This window comes from Enoplosus armatus, chromosome 9 (assembly GCF_043641665.1).
Source record: "Enoplosus armatus isolate fEnoArm2 chromosome 9, fEnoArm2.hap1, whole genome shotgun sequence".
Taxonomy (NCBI): domain Eukaryota; kingdom Metazoa; phylum Chordata; class Actinopteri; order Centrarchiformes; family Enoplosidae; genus Enoplosus; species Enoplosus armatus.
In genome coordinates, this window is record NC_092188.1 from 6,902,802 (window position 1) to 6,919,345 (window position 16,544).

Below are 16,544 nucleotides of genomic sequence, written 5' to 3' on the forward strand. Positions count from 1 at the left end.
TCAAGTATCTTCTGCTTTTTTCCTGTTTTTTAAATCGTTGTAAATTGAATATCTTTGAGGTTTGGACTTTGGAATTTGGTCCACAAAGTAGCTGTTCTGGACGGGTAATATTATATCCGCTGATGTATTATTAATGTACAGTATAATTGTGATGAAGCATTTTGTGAACGTGTCTACCTAAGAAATGAGAATGACTCTCAGGGTGATGAGGAGATACTACTACAGCACCCGCTGATAACATTAGTGATGGGAATGTATAGTAACTTAATTGCATTTAAATGTACAGTATTTTCTTTGCGAGCAGCCTCCAATGTAAACCTTGAACGCCATTCCATTGTTCTTAAGTGTGGACTCTAGGGCCCCCTTGTGGTACATATAAGGTAGTGTAACATTAATATTAATGTGGGACTTCAGCCTCAGTGCACTTTGCTGAATTAAACTCTGTAATCTATTTGAATATATGGCACCGTGGATCAAAGATGGTCGCTTTTATGGCCTTTCCACCGGACTGTATGGGTGGAGGAAGGAAGGGGGGGGGGGTTATGTGTGAGTAAAGCTGGATAATGAGGATCTACCGTGTCGGTGACGTCACTGATCCCAGGTGTGGCACGGGGAAACAGGTAGGCTGTTGTGCGCGGCTTGCAGACGTCTCTGCTCTCTGTGTTCCTGTGAACTCTGCTGAAGTCTGGTGGGAGAGGGAGCATCCGCGGGTTGTTTGGACAGGGAGGGAAGGAAGTTTGGAGCAGGAAAAAGCAATGAAAGGGCTATAATTATCTCTAAGTGCCTTTTTTTCTGTTTGTTTCTTCCGATCTCACGGGGACGGTCGGCTTGACGAAGGGACTCCGCGGGTTTCCTGAAAACATGGAGGAACGGTGCTGAAAACGTTCCTGTACAGCGTATGAACCGATGCACTGTGGAGCTGAGCTGGTTGAATTAGTTTAGTCGGATCAATATTTATGCGTTCTGGGAGCCGTCGGCACTCTTCCTGTTGAAGGTTTAGGTGAGTAGGTCAAAGTTAAGGTGATTTCTTTAAACACTAAAACGAATATGAGAAAACTTTACAGTGGTGAGGAAACTTAAGTTTATTTCAAGTTGTGAGCAATAGTCTGGGATCAAAATCAGAGTATTGTCATCAGCAACGCCCAGTAAACCGGAAACGCTAATTAAACTCAATGTAACTTACTGTAAAAGACTTCCGTAGTATAATCAGATTCTGAAATATAAGAATAGTGAAATCTCAGCCTTAAAAGTGGAAGTAATACTATGTTATATTCAGTCTAGTTTTGTCAGTTGTACTTGAGCATCTTAAAGTGTAATGTGTATTTCACATCCGTTATGGCCATTTTAGCAGTTCTCTGTAAATGTAAGAGTAAATGTAAATGCCCCTTTTCCTACATTAATCAAGTTTAGAATCAGTCATTTAAACCTTTTTAGAGATGATATTCAGCACAGTGTTCTTCTCTCCAAGAGTACAGTTACCAGTACAGTTCTGCTTGTTACAGGTACAGATGTGCAGGTGTATTTCATTTTGTTGTGTAGAGCTGCGACGATCAACATAAACATTTGCTGTTTCCATCTTCTCAGATGTGTGGATGTGATTCTTTTCTTTGTTACATGATAGTAAACTGAATATCTTTGGGTTTTAGACTGTAGGAATTATAACTGGAATTTTTCACTATTTTATGATATTTTATAGACAAGACGATGAATGGAGAAAATAATTGTTAGCTGCAGCTCTAGTTAGTCAGTTCTGTCTATTTGTAAGACAGAAGTACTTGAGGGATTTAGCCTGTGATATCATATTTATTGATTAACTTCTCTTGACTTTTAGGCGCCTTAAATCATGAGAGAAGTAACTGGTGTGTTGGAAAAGTTGTAGGCAATATAGATAAAATCCTCCATTTGTTTTATATCAGAATGTTGATATACACTCAGTTGCCAGTTTATTAGCTACACCTAGCTAAACCTAATGCAGTCATCATACAGCAGCCCTGCAATAAATCACCTTCATGAAGGTTATAATGTTCAGTTTTTGTTGAAACTGTTTTAGAGACGTGTTGATTCAACTGTGTGGTTGGTTTGGAGGTACTGCAGAATTGTATTGTGTCATAATGAGAGGTGTTTCTAGTATTGACTACCTTCATTGATATAAATGGGGTGGACAAAACATTAGAAATGCATCTCTGTATTATGCAGTTGTTAATGGATTAAATAACTCGAGAGGAATGTCCTTTTTTGGCTAGTCCAGCACATGATGCTAAAATCATGTTATAATCCAATATTGCCATAACGTGCAACAAAAGCCCGTGATGACCAAATACACCCAGAGATATTAAAGTGATCGCTACCAATGCTGGGAGACTAATGTGTATCATCTCAAGGTATATATGGTCACCCCTGAGTCAGAGTATGCAATCTGCTGTGTAGGACTGGAGCAGCGATGGACGACATCGACCTCGAGCAGCAGGAGCCGTTCCCTGTGGACCGGGATGGGGGACGGCTCAGGAGTGGAGCAGACCAGCCCGACGGTGGCAGAAAGATTGGGTGTTGTGAGAAGTTCCAGCTGTCTGTCTCCAAATGGATGCTTCCAGAAGACTCCCGCAGCAAGTACCTGGAACGGGCCAACTGCTGCCCGCCTCCCATCTTCATCATCCTCATCAGTATTGCCGAGGTAACTCTGCCCTGAATGTACACGACACACATACTGTATGAGTGCTGGGGCGATCGGTATGGATTCTGTGATCCAATTATACATGCAGCCTACATTTGGCTTATATGCTGCCGTGGTGTTAATTACTGTAAAGATTTGCTGTGATTGTATTTAGTAGAGCAGATATTGAGGTGATATAGAAGCCTGAGTGCCCTATCTTTGAACCATGACACTTATTTGACTGTTACTGTACAGTATTTGAAAATACGTGGTTTTCACAATGAACAAGCTCTAAACTGTGACGCTTGTAGAGCCATGAGCGTTCATTTCTTTCTTTCTGTCTCTGTTGGCATCTGAGCCGCCTCCTCTGAATGTCCTGATTCATCAAGTGCAGTCCTCACTGGCAGGCAGTGGGCATGGTGTCAATGAAAGCAGTAGTTTTCATGAGTAGTAGCTTTAAGGTAGACCTGGTGCAGTTGAGCCTTACTGGTGGGAGAAGTCAGAGATGCTTTTCCTGAATGTGTACACAGTAAGCCACCGTGTCTTTTGACTTTTAGACTCAGGTAAATAAACTCATCTTGTGGAATGTGGAGGATCAGTGGGTGATTCGTTGAAATAGCAAGAGGGGGGATGCTGTGGCCTCATTTCCCTCCCAAAACTATGGCTTAAAAGGAATGTATACTGAGTTCTTTATTATGTCCTTAATTACGACTTTACACTAATGCAAACAGTTTTGCAAATTGGCCCCATGTTGCTGTCAGAGTCAGTTGAAGGCAGTAGCTTTACTGTCTTTCTTATCACTGAGTGTTTTGCACACTGTCTATTCATACTTGGGGATGAACAGCTCACTCTTTGTAGCTCACAGATGTCCAGTGTCACTGCATTTGAATGTCTCAAAACTTTTTTTTATTTGGGGGAGGAGGCACTTTATTTACCCAGAGAAGATCGACTGAGCTGCAGTGTTCTTTCTCGCTTTATATTCCTACAGATAAAGACATTCAGACGTCTGAGCTGCAATGTACGATCCCACTGGGGGTTTTCCTGGGGTCGGTTAAACATACAGCTGTTTGGGATTTAGCGTCTGCCCTCACACCTGCTGCTGCTAACCTGAAAGCTGTGTCTTCAGTGTTTTATGTGGAGGAAAGTAAAATGATTTGACATGTTTAATCTCTTATGTAAAGACTAACTTTTTTTCTGTTCTTCATCAGTTGGCAGTGTTTATCTACTATGCGGTGTGGAAGCCTCAGAAGCAGTGGGTGACCCTCGATGAAGGCATCTGGAAAAGCTCCCTTACATACAAGCCCGAGCGCAGAGAGGAAGCTTGGCGCTTTTTCTCCTACATGTTTGTCCACGCCGGGTAAGCATTGGCGGAGCTTTTAGATCCCTTAATTACACGAAGAAAGCTCAAGTCAGTGTGGGGAGTGGACAAATTCCCACTGACACTTTACAGCACAATATCATGGCCCTGCAGTAAACATCAGTCTGGTGAAGCTCATAATCTTTGTGTTGTTCTTTTTATGCTGTCAGAGGTGTTGATTCAATTCTGTGGTCATTTCTTGAGACTGCAGGTTGTGACCGCTGCACCGCTTTGCTTATTACAGAGTTCCTGTGTTTTGTATATGTCATCACGATTTTGACACTTTCCACTTTGCCGCATTACTTCATAATGGTGTTTTTTTAACTGATGCACCACAATCACAGTTGCAAAGCCGAGTCATATGAATTAGCTTTAGAAGAAAAATTTAAAAGAGATTTTTATAGAGGTACATGGAGGCCCAGACAGCCTTGCGGGCACATCTGTCAAAACACTGCAAAGTCATGTGATGTGGCAAAGCAAACAGTCTAACTAAATCATGAGTACATCAGCCACAGGAACACAGGAAAGCCAAAAATCATGACTACACAGAACCACATTGGAAAACTAGATTAGCAAAGAGGAACAGTGGTCACAGTCACAGTCAACACCGACTGGAAGACACCTGACAGGATATTTGCTTAAAGGATAAGGCTGGTGATATTCTTTATTTTTCTTACTGTCAAAGAGTTTCCCCTCTGCTCCCCAAGTTCCTTTACTACAATGAACATGGGCAATTTGAGTCAAACCTGTATACACCGTCCTTCTGCCAGAAATACTCACTAGTGCACCAAATGTGTTTTAATTTGCAGCTGAAGGTAGTTCCCAACAAAAAACACAATTTGCTCCTGTTTGAGTAACATTTGTTAAAACCTGCCCAGCTGTTTTATAAAATGACTGAGCCGTTTTTATTAAAACAAATTTGGGACTTGTTTTTGAAGATTTACATCTTCCGTGGGACGAATGGGCTTGGGGGTAAATGCCACAGAAAGAGTCGGGAAGTGTTGATGCATTGGTGGTCGTTTACAGTAACAAAACTATATTTAAATTACCCATCAAATTGAATCAACCATGTATATTTGTAGACTTTTCACCACCATGGTTAAGTATATTCTGCTTGTTCTCCTCCTCTGCCTCGCTCAGTGTGGAGCATATCGTGGGTAACCTGGTGATGCAGCTGCTGCTGGGTATCCCGCTGGAACTGGTCCACAAAGGATTTGAAGTGGGGATGGTGTACCTCGCAGGTGTCCTGGCAGGTAAGGATCACCTTTTTTCCCCACCCCAGATGCTGTAAATGTGGCACAGTTGGCGGTATCATTACAAAAGCCTTAGCTAGCTGGACTTGATCAGTGTTTGTGAATGCTGTGCACCCAGACATCTAACATTAACTCGTCTTGAAGTTGGTTTTTCATGTTTGTGTTAGAGCGAGTCCCAGCTGTCAGAAATGCCGCTGATAATTTCTGTTTCCCCTCAGGCTCTTTGGCGAGCTCCATCTTTGATCCTCTCAGTGCTTTGGTGGGCGCTTCTGGGGGTGTTTACGCCCTGATAGGAGGCTATTTTATGAACGCAGTGGTGGTAAGTTTACATTCAGTTTAATAGGAAGTGTTGGTATGAACAACAGCTTAAAATACATTTCAAGCGTTTACTTAGTTGTTTCTGTGAGAGAAAGTTGAGTCAGCGATGACTATGTTGCTTTGATCACAGTGGAACAGAAACCTTCCACATTTTTTGTCTGATGAATATATACAGAACATTAAAAACCACATATTCTAATTCTTTGTCAACATGTCTAAAGGTTAGCAGCTAGCACAGTACCAGTTCACTGACATTTCCAAAATGAATGTCATATTGATGGTTTGGTATATATATTTTAAGGGAACATTTATATGTTACTGAACTACTGAGCATGCATACACTCCCATAGTATTTTTATACAGTACATTGTTCTAGAGTTGTACCATTTCTGCTTTGTGAAGCCTTCACTGTGTTTTCAGGCTTGATGTATGTTTTACAGCTGGTGACTGTTTTTCAATTCACAGAATTTCCGAGAGATGATACCTCTCCTTGGAGTGTTTCGTATCCTCGCTATAGTGATATTTGGTATGTTCTCCTGTGTGTTTTCAGCCTATTTCGTTATTTTCCTAACTGCTGTGATTGTACTTGATGACAAATGACACATTTGATACTGTTTTCTTTCTCCAGTTGGCACAGATTTTGGATTTGCCTTCTACAGAAGATTTGTCAATGATGAGGCTGGTTTGAAGGTACGATTTTTTTCCGCTGTACAGTAGAGGACTTCAGCAGAATAAAAACAAACAAACAAAGGGTCTTGCTAAACCTTTTCAGATAAACAAAGAGCCTAAAGAGGGATCCACCTAATCCAACTAACCTCCCCCAAGCTGACAGTGTTTGGTGATGGATTTAATTTGCTTGTGGCTACAGACAAGATCAGCAGCTCTTGCTGGGACTTGATTATTCATGCAGATACATACCTCTCTGCATGGGCACGTACTAACGGACAAAGACCGAAAACCGACACACTTTCTACAAAACCTGCTTTTTTTTTAAATAAGTAATCCACATTTAGAAATTGTGACCCTTGTCCTTTGATTCCATAGTTTCAGTTTTGAATAATAAAACTGAAAGCAGACAGTATCTTCCTCCCGTTTGATGAAGCTTGTTTGTCTTTCCAACTGATCACTAGACTACAGTCTCTAAACACCTGATTCCTTCCCTCCCCCACCTTGCTGTCTCCCTTCTTTCCACCCTCAACACTTTGTGTTGGCTGTTAAACTGGTCCTGCAAGTTTTTTGGGTATTCACCACATTTCAGTGAGGTCGGATGACAGTAGTCGGGGGTCTGTGTTCAATTTAACTTGGGTAATTAGGCCTGCAGGCTAAAACCGGTCTTCGTCTTCTCTCCTCCTAGGTGTCCTTTGTGGCTCATTTTGGAGGCATTGTGGCCGGGATGACCATCGGCTACGTCTTCTTCAGTGCTTACAACAAGAAGTTGCTGAAAGACCCACGTTTCTGGCTGTGTATAGTGGGCTATGTAGTCTTTGTGCTCTTTGCTGTGCTCTTCAACATCTTCCTGTCCCCAGCACCATAGGAACAAGCTTTTTATTTTAAAGTTAACGCTAAAAGCCTTAATGTCACACTCAGGAAGCTGTTTTTTACTCATGCCTTCCACAGCAAAGCTGCTTTTCAGGGACTTTGTGAATGTAGTGCACAGGGTATTTTTAAAAATATTTTTCTATCAGATTTTCCTCTTTTTAGAGCTGAATTTATGAATTAAAGTGAAAGGGCGCCTCCTGCTGTTTATGTGTAGCATTGCAGAAGACACATTTTACATTTTAGACAATGTTGAGGAAAACGTGCCTTTAAAAGGTGAATAATTTAGAACTGAATTAAATGTTATCTGTACCCCTAATGTGTTGTCACTCACAATATTTCTCTTATTCCAGTGTGTGTGAGTTTTTAGATCTTTTGTAAATAATATTCAGGAAATTAATGAACACACCGGTCATATTCCATATAATAATGCTCAGATAGTTTAATTTAATCATTTTATGCTCCTCTATGTTGTAGCTAATTTTCTGTCGAATCATCATGGACTCTTATGGACTTTCAGTATTCATAAAACACAGAATCTAATGAAGACCTGTTGATTGGCTGTATGACAGCACTAACAAGAAGAAAAAGTTTGCCCCTTTTGTAAGCAGAAGAGTTTACCATCAGGCCTTGGCTCAATGCCACATCATTGTTTCAGTCACATCCTGTTGCTAGGATGTGGCTAATTACATGTTGTGTTGTAAAACTGTTGATTCACTTTTCTGTCACACTTCAAACATCCAGCTTTTGGAATCACCATCTACTGTAATTTGTTAGTAAAAATAAATAGTGATTGATATTGTATACTCCTGCTTAACTGCAGGGACATTGTTGAACATTTAGTGTAAGTTATAGTTTAGTGACAGTACATTGTTCCATAAGTCTATAAATAAAAACTCTTTAGTATTGCTGTTTTACATCTGGTGTGAGAGGGGCATCAGGTACCGATAGTAATTCAGAAACAGATCTTATTTTAGACAGTGTACTTCATTTATCTGAGATTACAGGTAAACTGTGACCAAAGACCTCCTACACTTGGTTTTGCATTTCCACAGCTCAATATTTGAAGTATTTGTAATAAACTTTGATGTTTTTCAATGTGTCTTTGGTTTTTGTCAAATTGAGTCTGAACTTCTGCAGAAGCAGGATAAGAGTATTGATTTTGTCTGATGAATATATACAGAATTAACAATAAAGACCACATTTACAACAGTTGTCCAAATCATTGTGTGTTTACAGCAGTCTGCTGTTTGATGCTGCTGGGACTCTACACTCAACACTAGATGTATTTGATTGTACCCGTATGGCAGCAACTGCTATTTCACACTGTGTGGAAAGTTCCATAGTTTCCAAACTGAGATCAATATAGATCAATATAACTTAGTGCATCAATATTCAATTATGCACTTGTTTGCCCTAACCCTGAAACAGTGGGAAATGGTATGTTGCCTCATATAGTACAGCAGTCGAAGCATCTGATGTCATTAGACAATACAGCTGAAACATCAGAATCCGCAAGATTTCACTTTCTGTATCAAATATTTGCTGGTAAATGCTCATTGCTGTTGTGTTTTTGCGTTAGATTTCCTTATTGTTGTTGAATCTATGAACATACTAATATGTTTAGTGTCAAAAGTTTAACTGCTGGATGCAACTTGTCTTCTACCAGGTCCATTGAAGGTGTTTGGGTGCGGGAGATTCAAGTTTCATATTTGACCATAATTGGCTTCAAAACTAGTTGTGACAAAATCATGCTTGTAGGTACACACCTTAAACTCAGAAACTTTCCCTTCAGACTTGTAATATCAAACACATCATTCTGCACAGTGAAGGCCAAACATCTAGAATCAGAAACTGTTTATTACCAAGTAACATACATTACAAGGAATTTGCTGTGGTCTGAAGGTGCTATTGTTTTGATAACAAATAAGTAGAATATAAAAGCTAAAATAAGAATAAGAATAAAAATAAAAATAAGATAAGATAAATAACAACAGTGCAGTGACCAGAATAAAGTAAAGTGTCCAGATAAAGTGTCCAGTAGGGGGTGGGTGCGTTAATGTAACGCAGGGGGGACAGGGGTGATGTACGTTAATATAACGTATAAGTAGTGTTTGTGTCCGGGGGGGGGGATGGGGGTGGGGGGTCAATGTAAGTTCGTCAGGTTGACTGCAGAGGGGAAGAAACTGTTTATGTGGCGGGAGGTTTTGGTCCTGATGGACCGCAGCCTCCTGCCAGAGGGGAGGGGGTCGAACAGATGGTGTCCGGGGTGGGAGGGGTCGGCAGCGATCTTCCCTGCTCTCCTCAGGGTCCTGGAGGAGTACAGGTCCTGAAGAGATGGGAGGTTGAAGCCGATCACCCTGTCTGCAGAGCGGATGATACGCTGCAGTCTGCGTCTGTCCTTGGTGGAGGCAGCAGCGTACCAGACGGTGATGGAGGAGGTGAGGATGGACTCTATGATGGCAGTGTAGAAGTGAACCAGCATTGTTTGTGGCAGGTTAAACTTCCTCAGCTGCCTCAGGAAGTACATCTAAGCGAAGGGGTAATTTATTGCCAAAACAATTTAACTTGTGTATTGTGAGTACGGTAAGTGTATTGTATATATATTGTTTTATATATCACCCATATATTTAAATTTCTGGAATTAATCTTCTCTCAATGTTTGATAAAATAAAAGACTTTGAGAGTTTGCTGAGATTGCAGACACATTCCTTCACATTTGAAAACATTCATTTGTGCTGATAAACAATAAGCCAGAGGACGCCCTGGGGCTGAAGTACAAGTGAAAATTGATTACTGTGATTGGAAGAAAAAAAAGGGGGAGGAGGGGGCGGGTTGGCACTGGGATTTTCCCAATATGTTACCCCAGTGTGACCGTCTGCACCCCTAATGTGTTTGTACCAGACTGGTTTGAATCAATCCTGCTCTGCTGGGTAGAATGAGAGATTTTAGGTCAGAGGCGAAAAGTTCAGTTTAACACGGCTTCATATTAACAGACGGGTGGAAAAAATCTTGCACTTATCTGGTGGGCTAGGGCCAGTTCTGGGCTGTGGTTTGCTTTACATTAAAAGACATTAAAAGACATTAAAAGGTATTTAGCATTGGCTGGTGTTGAAGCTGGCAAACAGGCCACACTAATCCATTGTTATAGATTTCTCATAAATGGGATAAAATAATGTGTCAAGTGCATGAGAACTTAATTACATCCAGAAAAGAGCAGCGGAGTATGAAATCGGACATGATGACTCATTGACTATTTCACTATAGTAGAAAACTATTGATCGTAGGAGGCCTGTGTGGATAACTGAGTGGTATTGATAATGTGGGGATTCCAACCACAGTGTCTATTTCCTTCTCTTTGTTTGTACATATGGAGCAAATAGACTTGAACAATTGAGTGCTAACAAATCCTAAGCATGTAGTCTGGACTTGCAAAGCATCTATTTGGAAACAGCTTCATTATTAACACTCACGCCTAATATACACACCCAAATGAAACACAAAAAAAATGTTCAGTGAGTTACCATCTCTGCTGTTGACATCATTCCTGTTTGGAAAGGTAAAAAAACAGCATGAATGATACACACACACACAAAAAAATCATGACCTGCAAAGATTGAGGTCAATATCCGTGTTACAATTGGTTAAACCCCCCCCCCCCCACACACTGTGAGGCCATGATCTAAATGCATCAGTGAAGCTGTTGGTATTGACTTTCTCTGGTCAGAGTAGTGTTGGCATCCTGCCCTCAGCAGCTCAGTTGTCCCCACTTTGTTTCTGGCAACACTGAAGCTGAGGCGGGTCACTGAAGTTTGGGTGATGTGCAGGGGACTCATGTGGAGGGCGCTAACGATTTTTAAAACTTTTTGGTGACCGCGTCAGGGCTGCATGACCCGAGGAGATTTAAGTCACCACCGGCAGTCTGTCCATGCTGCTGCAAGGTAAATGGAGATGGAGAGTACACAGAGTTCTGCCCTGGTCTATATAATGATACTGCTGAGGGGAATGGCTTTATTAAAACAAAACTGGATAGCTGACCAGCCAAGGGAACATATCACTGGATGTACAAGTCCTCTTTGTCAATTTTTAATATATCTTTTAGCAAATATGTGACACCTTGCAGTTTTACTTCATGTTTTCTGCTAGTTAATGTTTCATTTTTCCACCTCAGAGGTACTGTAATTTCTTGATACTTCCATTGTTACTGGGAAATCTATATTATTATTTTCGCAAACATTTTTTTCTGGGGTTTTTGGTGGTTTACTACAAATTTTGCTCTTTTATACTGCATATATTGTCGATATGCCTTTGCAGTCTGTCTTAAAATCCGACTTATTTCCTCAAAGGTGTACTGTATCTCTTGTTACTGTATGTTCATTGTACTACTACCTTTATGGAAACCAATTTTAAGCTGTTTCAACAGATTTCCTTCCCTAATTACTTCATCTCTCTCTGTCACTGACTTTCTACCAGTCATAATGGCAGAGTGAAGATGGGGGACTGGAACTTCCTTGGGGGGATTTTGGAGGAGGTGCATATCCATTCCACTATGGTAGGCAAAATCTGGCTCACCATCCTTTTCATCTTCCGTATGCTGGTCCTTGGGGTGGCAGCGGAGGATGTGTGGAACGACGAGCAGACTGACTTCATATGCAACACTGAGCAGCCTGGATGCAGAAACGTGTGCTACGACCTGGTTTTCCCGATCTCCCTCATCCGCTACTGGGTGCTGCAGGTCATTTTTGTGTCATCTCCCTCTCTGGTTTACATGGGCCACGCTCTGTACAGGCTGCGGGCGCTGGAGAAGGCACGGCAGAAGAAGAAGGCTCTCCTGAGGAGGGAGCTGGAGTTGGTGGATGTGGAGCTGGCAGAAGCCAGGAAGAGGATTGAGCGGGAAATGAAACAGCTCGATCAGGGTAAGCTTAACAAAGCTCCTCTGCGGGGCTCTCTGCTGCGTACCTACGTGGCTCACATTGTAACTCGCTCTGTCGTTGAAGTGGCCTTCATGACAGGCCAGTACCTCCTTTATGGCTTTCACCTCTACCCGCTCTTCAAGTGTGAGCGGGATCCTTGTCCCAACGCTGTAGACTGTTATGTTTCCAGACCAACAGAGAAAAGTGTCTTCATGGTGTTCATGCAATGCATTGCTGGAATTTCCCTCTTCCTAAACATCTTGGAGATCATGCATCTGGGTTACAAGAAGATTAAAAAGGGCATCTTGGACTTCTACCCTCACTTGAGAGACGAGAGAGATGACCTTGATGACTACTACGTCAACAAGTGTAAAAAAGAATCTGTTGTGCAAATATGTGCAGCCAGAAAGGCAACAATTGCCTCTGCACCAAGTGACTACAACCTCTTGATGGAGAGGGTGCAGGGCCCAATTATGTACCCAAACCTTATCAAACCTTCAACTTTTCTACCTCTGCAGGGCGAGCTGGCTACTCAGCAGGATTTGGATGATTCCAGATGTTCAGCTCAAAGCCCCCCAGATTGTAAGTGCACCTTGACTACCAACGAGCCCTGCTCTCCGTGCTGCGACTCCCTGATCAATCCAAAGCAGGAGGCTGAGGACTTTTTACATCTTCCCCCGCACAGTAAGGAGGATGACAGCAGTGAAAGAGGGAGCCCAGACTCTCCAAAATGCCAACAGAAGCCAGCTCACCCTTCCTCCTTCCCCACGCTGCCAGTCAGTGCATCGAGGAGGCCGTGGAGGGCTCATGGCTCTTTCAAATGCTCCACAGTGCTGGAGGGTAAAAGCTCTGACACGGATTCTTACGGGGGTGGACCTCCCTCCTCTCAAACACAGTCAAAGCCAGATGCCAAACATCAAAGCCGGCCCTCCACCCCTGAGTCACTGGATGACTCCAGCTCAGGATCCAGGCACAACCCCAGACCTCCTTCTTCCAACTGCAAAACATCAATGGCAAGTAATGCAAGCAGCAGACGAACGTCAGACCTGCAGATCTAAACTATATTTAACTTATGGATTTAACAGCACTCTAATCTGCGCTCTAACTGGTGAGAGTTTATTATTTTTGATAGAAATAATGTGGAATGCTTTAAAAACCCCACAGACATTTATAATTGCTTTTGGTGACATATTACAATAAGAAATAAGAGTAATGTATATTCATATATATATATATATATATATATTTTGTTTGTTTGTTTTTGAATACTTTGTTTTCTATTGGACTAACTGCATGTAATACTCCAAAATGAGCATGAAAAATAAATGTACCAAGAGTAAACATTTGAGCTAACAGCTACATCATACAGCTTGATGGTCTAGTACAAGATTAGATAGACCGGCACCTCTCAAATGGAGCAGAGATAAAAGGGTTTTTTGCTAAACATTTTTTCCTCATTCAACTTGAGGGTCTAAGTACAGAGGGTGATGCATGCTGTACAGACTGTAAAGCCCCTTAAGGCAAACTGTGATTTGTAATATTGGGCTACATAAATAAAATTGACTTGATATTGAGTTGACCTGTACAGATGTAAACACTCACCAGTTTCCTGTGCATATCAATAAGCTGCTAACACAACAGCACTGTCCTCATCAACATGAACACTGTTGGATTACTGTCCTGCTTGATCATTTTATTTTCCATTTGTCCCTGATGAGACAGGTGGAATTTATTATTAAATCCGATTTAAACTGGTAGAAAACCAGATGTGCTCTGGTCCCCAAGGTCTTCATTTGTCTCTGTATTAGTGTTTTCTTCTTAAGGGGATTTTGTTCATTTTTCATCAGTGTTGAATGTCAAGTTATGTCTGTTGTTGATGTACACGGTAACATCATCCTCTGATATTCCAATAAAAAGCCTGATACATTGCTGTTTAGAAAAGAGTTCAATCAGTGATACAACAATACCTCAATTACGTGACTGTGCTTTATTTTACCAGTGGCTTACATTTGAGATTTTTACAACTGTATACTTACACCAGATCTTTAGAAATAAAGGATAAGTGCGTCTTTGTCACACACTGTCATGTACTGTTCATAAAAATGCCAGAAAAATATAATTATCAGCAGTATAAATCAGAAATTTGTTATTTTCAAACATAGACCCCTCAGAACATGTCCCATGTCTTGAGAACTGACTTGTCCAGTCATATGGGAGGGCACTTTCTATTAAAGCTATATTATAAGACTGAAAGAACAAAAAAACTTATATACATACATGTACAGAATAAGTTAGATTCTAAGAAACAAAGTACAAACTAAGATTTACAGAAAAACAGCACAGCTACATAAAAATTATTGGCTTTCACTTAACAGTGTCGTCTTGTCTTTTAATTCAAAGTGACAGCAATATAAACAAAAATACACTCAGCAAACCAAAGCTCTGCTGAAGTCTAGTCAGCTGTGGCTCCGTCTTCTGAGACCGGTTCATAACGCTGCAGCTGGAGAGATAAGGAAGAAAGTACATCCACGTTAGTTAGTTAGGTTTATTATCCTTCTGGAAATTCCTTCTGTGTCTGTGGCAACTGTCAGACAAATACAACAAGAACAAAAGACATCACAGTTAAAGACAGACATTAAATAGCAGAGTTTTAGAGGAAAACCAGTATCTGTCAACGTCTACGCATAAAATATAATCATCTCCTGTAAATTATACCTGTGTTTAAGCCTGTAAGACAACGTTACATCAATTCACTCATTCACACATCCATGCAGCATTTACTCTAAACACACTGATCTATCAGTCAAAAAGGACTCCACTATTCACCTAGCTGTAACAGCCTTTCCATTAGTTAGGTGCTTTAAACAGTCGGAAATGACACACATAACTTTCACGATAAGAACCACTGGAAGCTTACCCTTGTTTTGAGGTCTTTGTTTTCCTCTGCCAGACATGTGCACCTCTGCCTCAAGTCAATCACCTCCTGCTGCAGAGCCTCCGTGTCTGTTGAAGTCAGGCCAGCAGCACTGAGATGCTCCTTGACAAATCTGGAAGGAGTTGGTTAAAGAATCTACAGCAAGCAGTGGCCTCCTTTATCAATTGACTTCTGTACATTTCCCTTCATTATTATTTATGTTTAGAGTACAAGGCTCAACTCACTACCAACCAAACCAAGAGACAATTTCTGCAACAACTCTGTGATTCAGTGGGAGTCTGTGTGTATAGAAGGATACTCCAGAGCATTGCTGGGCCTTTCTGGTTTTTCATACAAAGCCACTAGAACTGAAATCCGGGAGGAAAAACAGATTAAATAAAATTGCACAAGAATTGAGGCAACTACTGATAGGACTGGTTATCAAACTTCAATACTTTTTGGGTGCAGACCAAATCTGATACAGAAGCTGACTGTTGGCTGTAGACAGTATTTATTCAGGCTAAGTTCTTGTACTAACTTACTTTGTAGGAAGGCTGTTAAGACAGGATTTAACTGATGCATTTGAGAAGTTTGGCATAATTTGTTATTTGTTTTGTTAGAAAAAAGGTTTTTGTAGAACAACATTTTTACATTCCTCCATGTGAGAATCTGTGTTGACCATTCAACAACAAACAAAGTTTCAGTTGAAACCTTGTCTTCAACTCTCCTGAGTTGCTTCATTTGCTTTTCGTTACTAAGTGAAGTTTGTGAATAGTGCCCAAGTGCAGTGAGAAAAAAAAGTACCATACCACTGGTGAGACTGTCAACGACACCAGCTTTCTCCAAGTATCTCCGAAACTGTTCCCTTTTGGGGTCTGGAGCCTGCAGCAGGAAGAATCAGCCATTTTATTACCAACTGATAAAACAACTACCAACGGTCAGGTCTAATTAGGTAGCTACCTAGAATACCCTCTTGAAATAAAGCGTTAAATGTAATTTTTTCATGTATTAAGAATTACTCATCTGTCGTTAATTTGTTTGAAGGTCTTGCTTGTCAATCGTTTTCACAGTTACTAATGTTACTAGACATAAAATCAAACTATGTAACCTGCAGCAGAAAATGTTGGTCAAAAAGCAGACTGCAGTTGGTTTGTTGACTTAGGTTTATCCCCAAACATTTAAAATCCCCAAACATTACGGAAAGCAAAACCCGATCTGCCACAGCTGGTCAGCCTACTCACTGATGAACACTTTGTAACCTCCCAGCTTGCTAATATTAGCTTAGCTAGCTTCTAGTTCCTAGACAAGAAACAGTTTCTACAGAAGCATTGGTGTAAGATAAAGCGACAGCAAACACACTTACTCTATAATGTGCCATAATGGTGTAGGCTATAAAGTTGATATCTTCTGACAGATACTGTTTTGTGTCCCGCTTGATATCGCACACTCAATATTGAAAGCCAGGTAAATTGCCGGGCCGGGTAAGTTCAGTTTCGATTTTCACCTTCTTTCAAGCAACTGCTCTGCTCGGCTGCATGCTGCCTTCAGGTGGTCCTCGTAAAAATGAATACAATCATTGACCAGAGCAAAAGTCTTTATTGGC

The 16,544-nt window shown here is 41.1% G+C and overlaps 3 protein-coding genes across 3 annotated transcripts; 2 read left to right on the forward strand and 1 right to left on the reverse strand.

Annotated features, from left to right (window-relative positions):
• The first annotated feature begins 762 nt into the window (after positions 1-762).
• rhbdl2 (rhomboid, veinlet-like 2 (Drosophila)) lies at positions 763-8,216 on the forward strand. Its single transcript, XM_070911235.1, has 8 exons — positions 763-1,000; positions 2,428-2,671; positions 3,859-4,007; positions 5,148-5,260; positions 5,479-5,579; positions 6,044-6,104; positions 6,207-6,268; positions 6,933-8,216. The coding sequence occupies exons 2-8, from the start codon at positions 2,441-2,443 to the stop codon at positions 7,110-7,112; spliced, it is 897 nt and encodes a 298-aa protein (XP_070767336.1). The 5' UTR covers positions 763-1,000; positions 2,428-2,440; the 3' UTR covers positions 7,113-8,216.
• Positions 8,217-11,002: 2,786 nt separating this feature from the next.
• gja9a (gap junction protein alpha 9a) lies at positions 11,003-13,085 on the forward strand. The gene is made up of 2 exons (XM_070911234.1): positions 11,003-11,055; positions 11,588-13,085. The coding sequence occupies exons 1-2, from the start codon at positions 11,003-11,005 to the stop codon at positions 13,083-13,085; spliced, it is 1,551 nt and encodes a 516-aa protein (XP_070767335.1).
• A 914-nt stretch (positions 13,086-13,999) lies between these two features.
• On the reverse strand, positions 14,000-16,432 carry LOC139289637 (c-Myc-binding protein-like). Its single transcript, XM_070911236.1, has 5 exons — positions 16,305-16,432; positions 15,751-15,823; positions 15,261-15,309; positions 14,945-15,074; positions 14,000-14,527 (listed from the first exon to the last, which is right to left on the reverse strand). The coding sequence occupies exons 1-5, from the start codon at positions 16,317-16,319 to the stop codon at positions 14,480-14,482; spliced, it is 315 nt and encodes a 104-aa protein (XP_070767337.1). The 5' UTR covers positions 16,320-16,432; the 3' UTR covers positions 14,000-14,479.
• Positions 16,433-16,544: the final 112 nt, after the last annotated feature.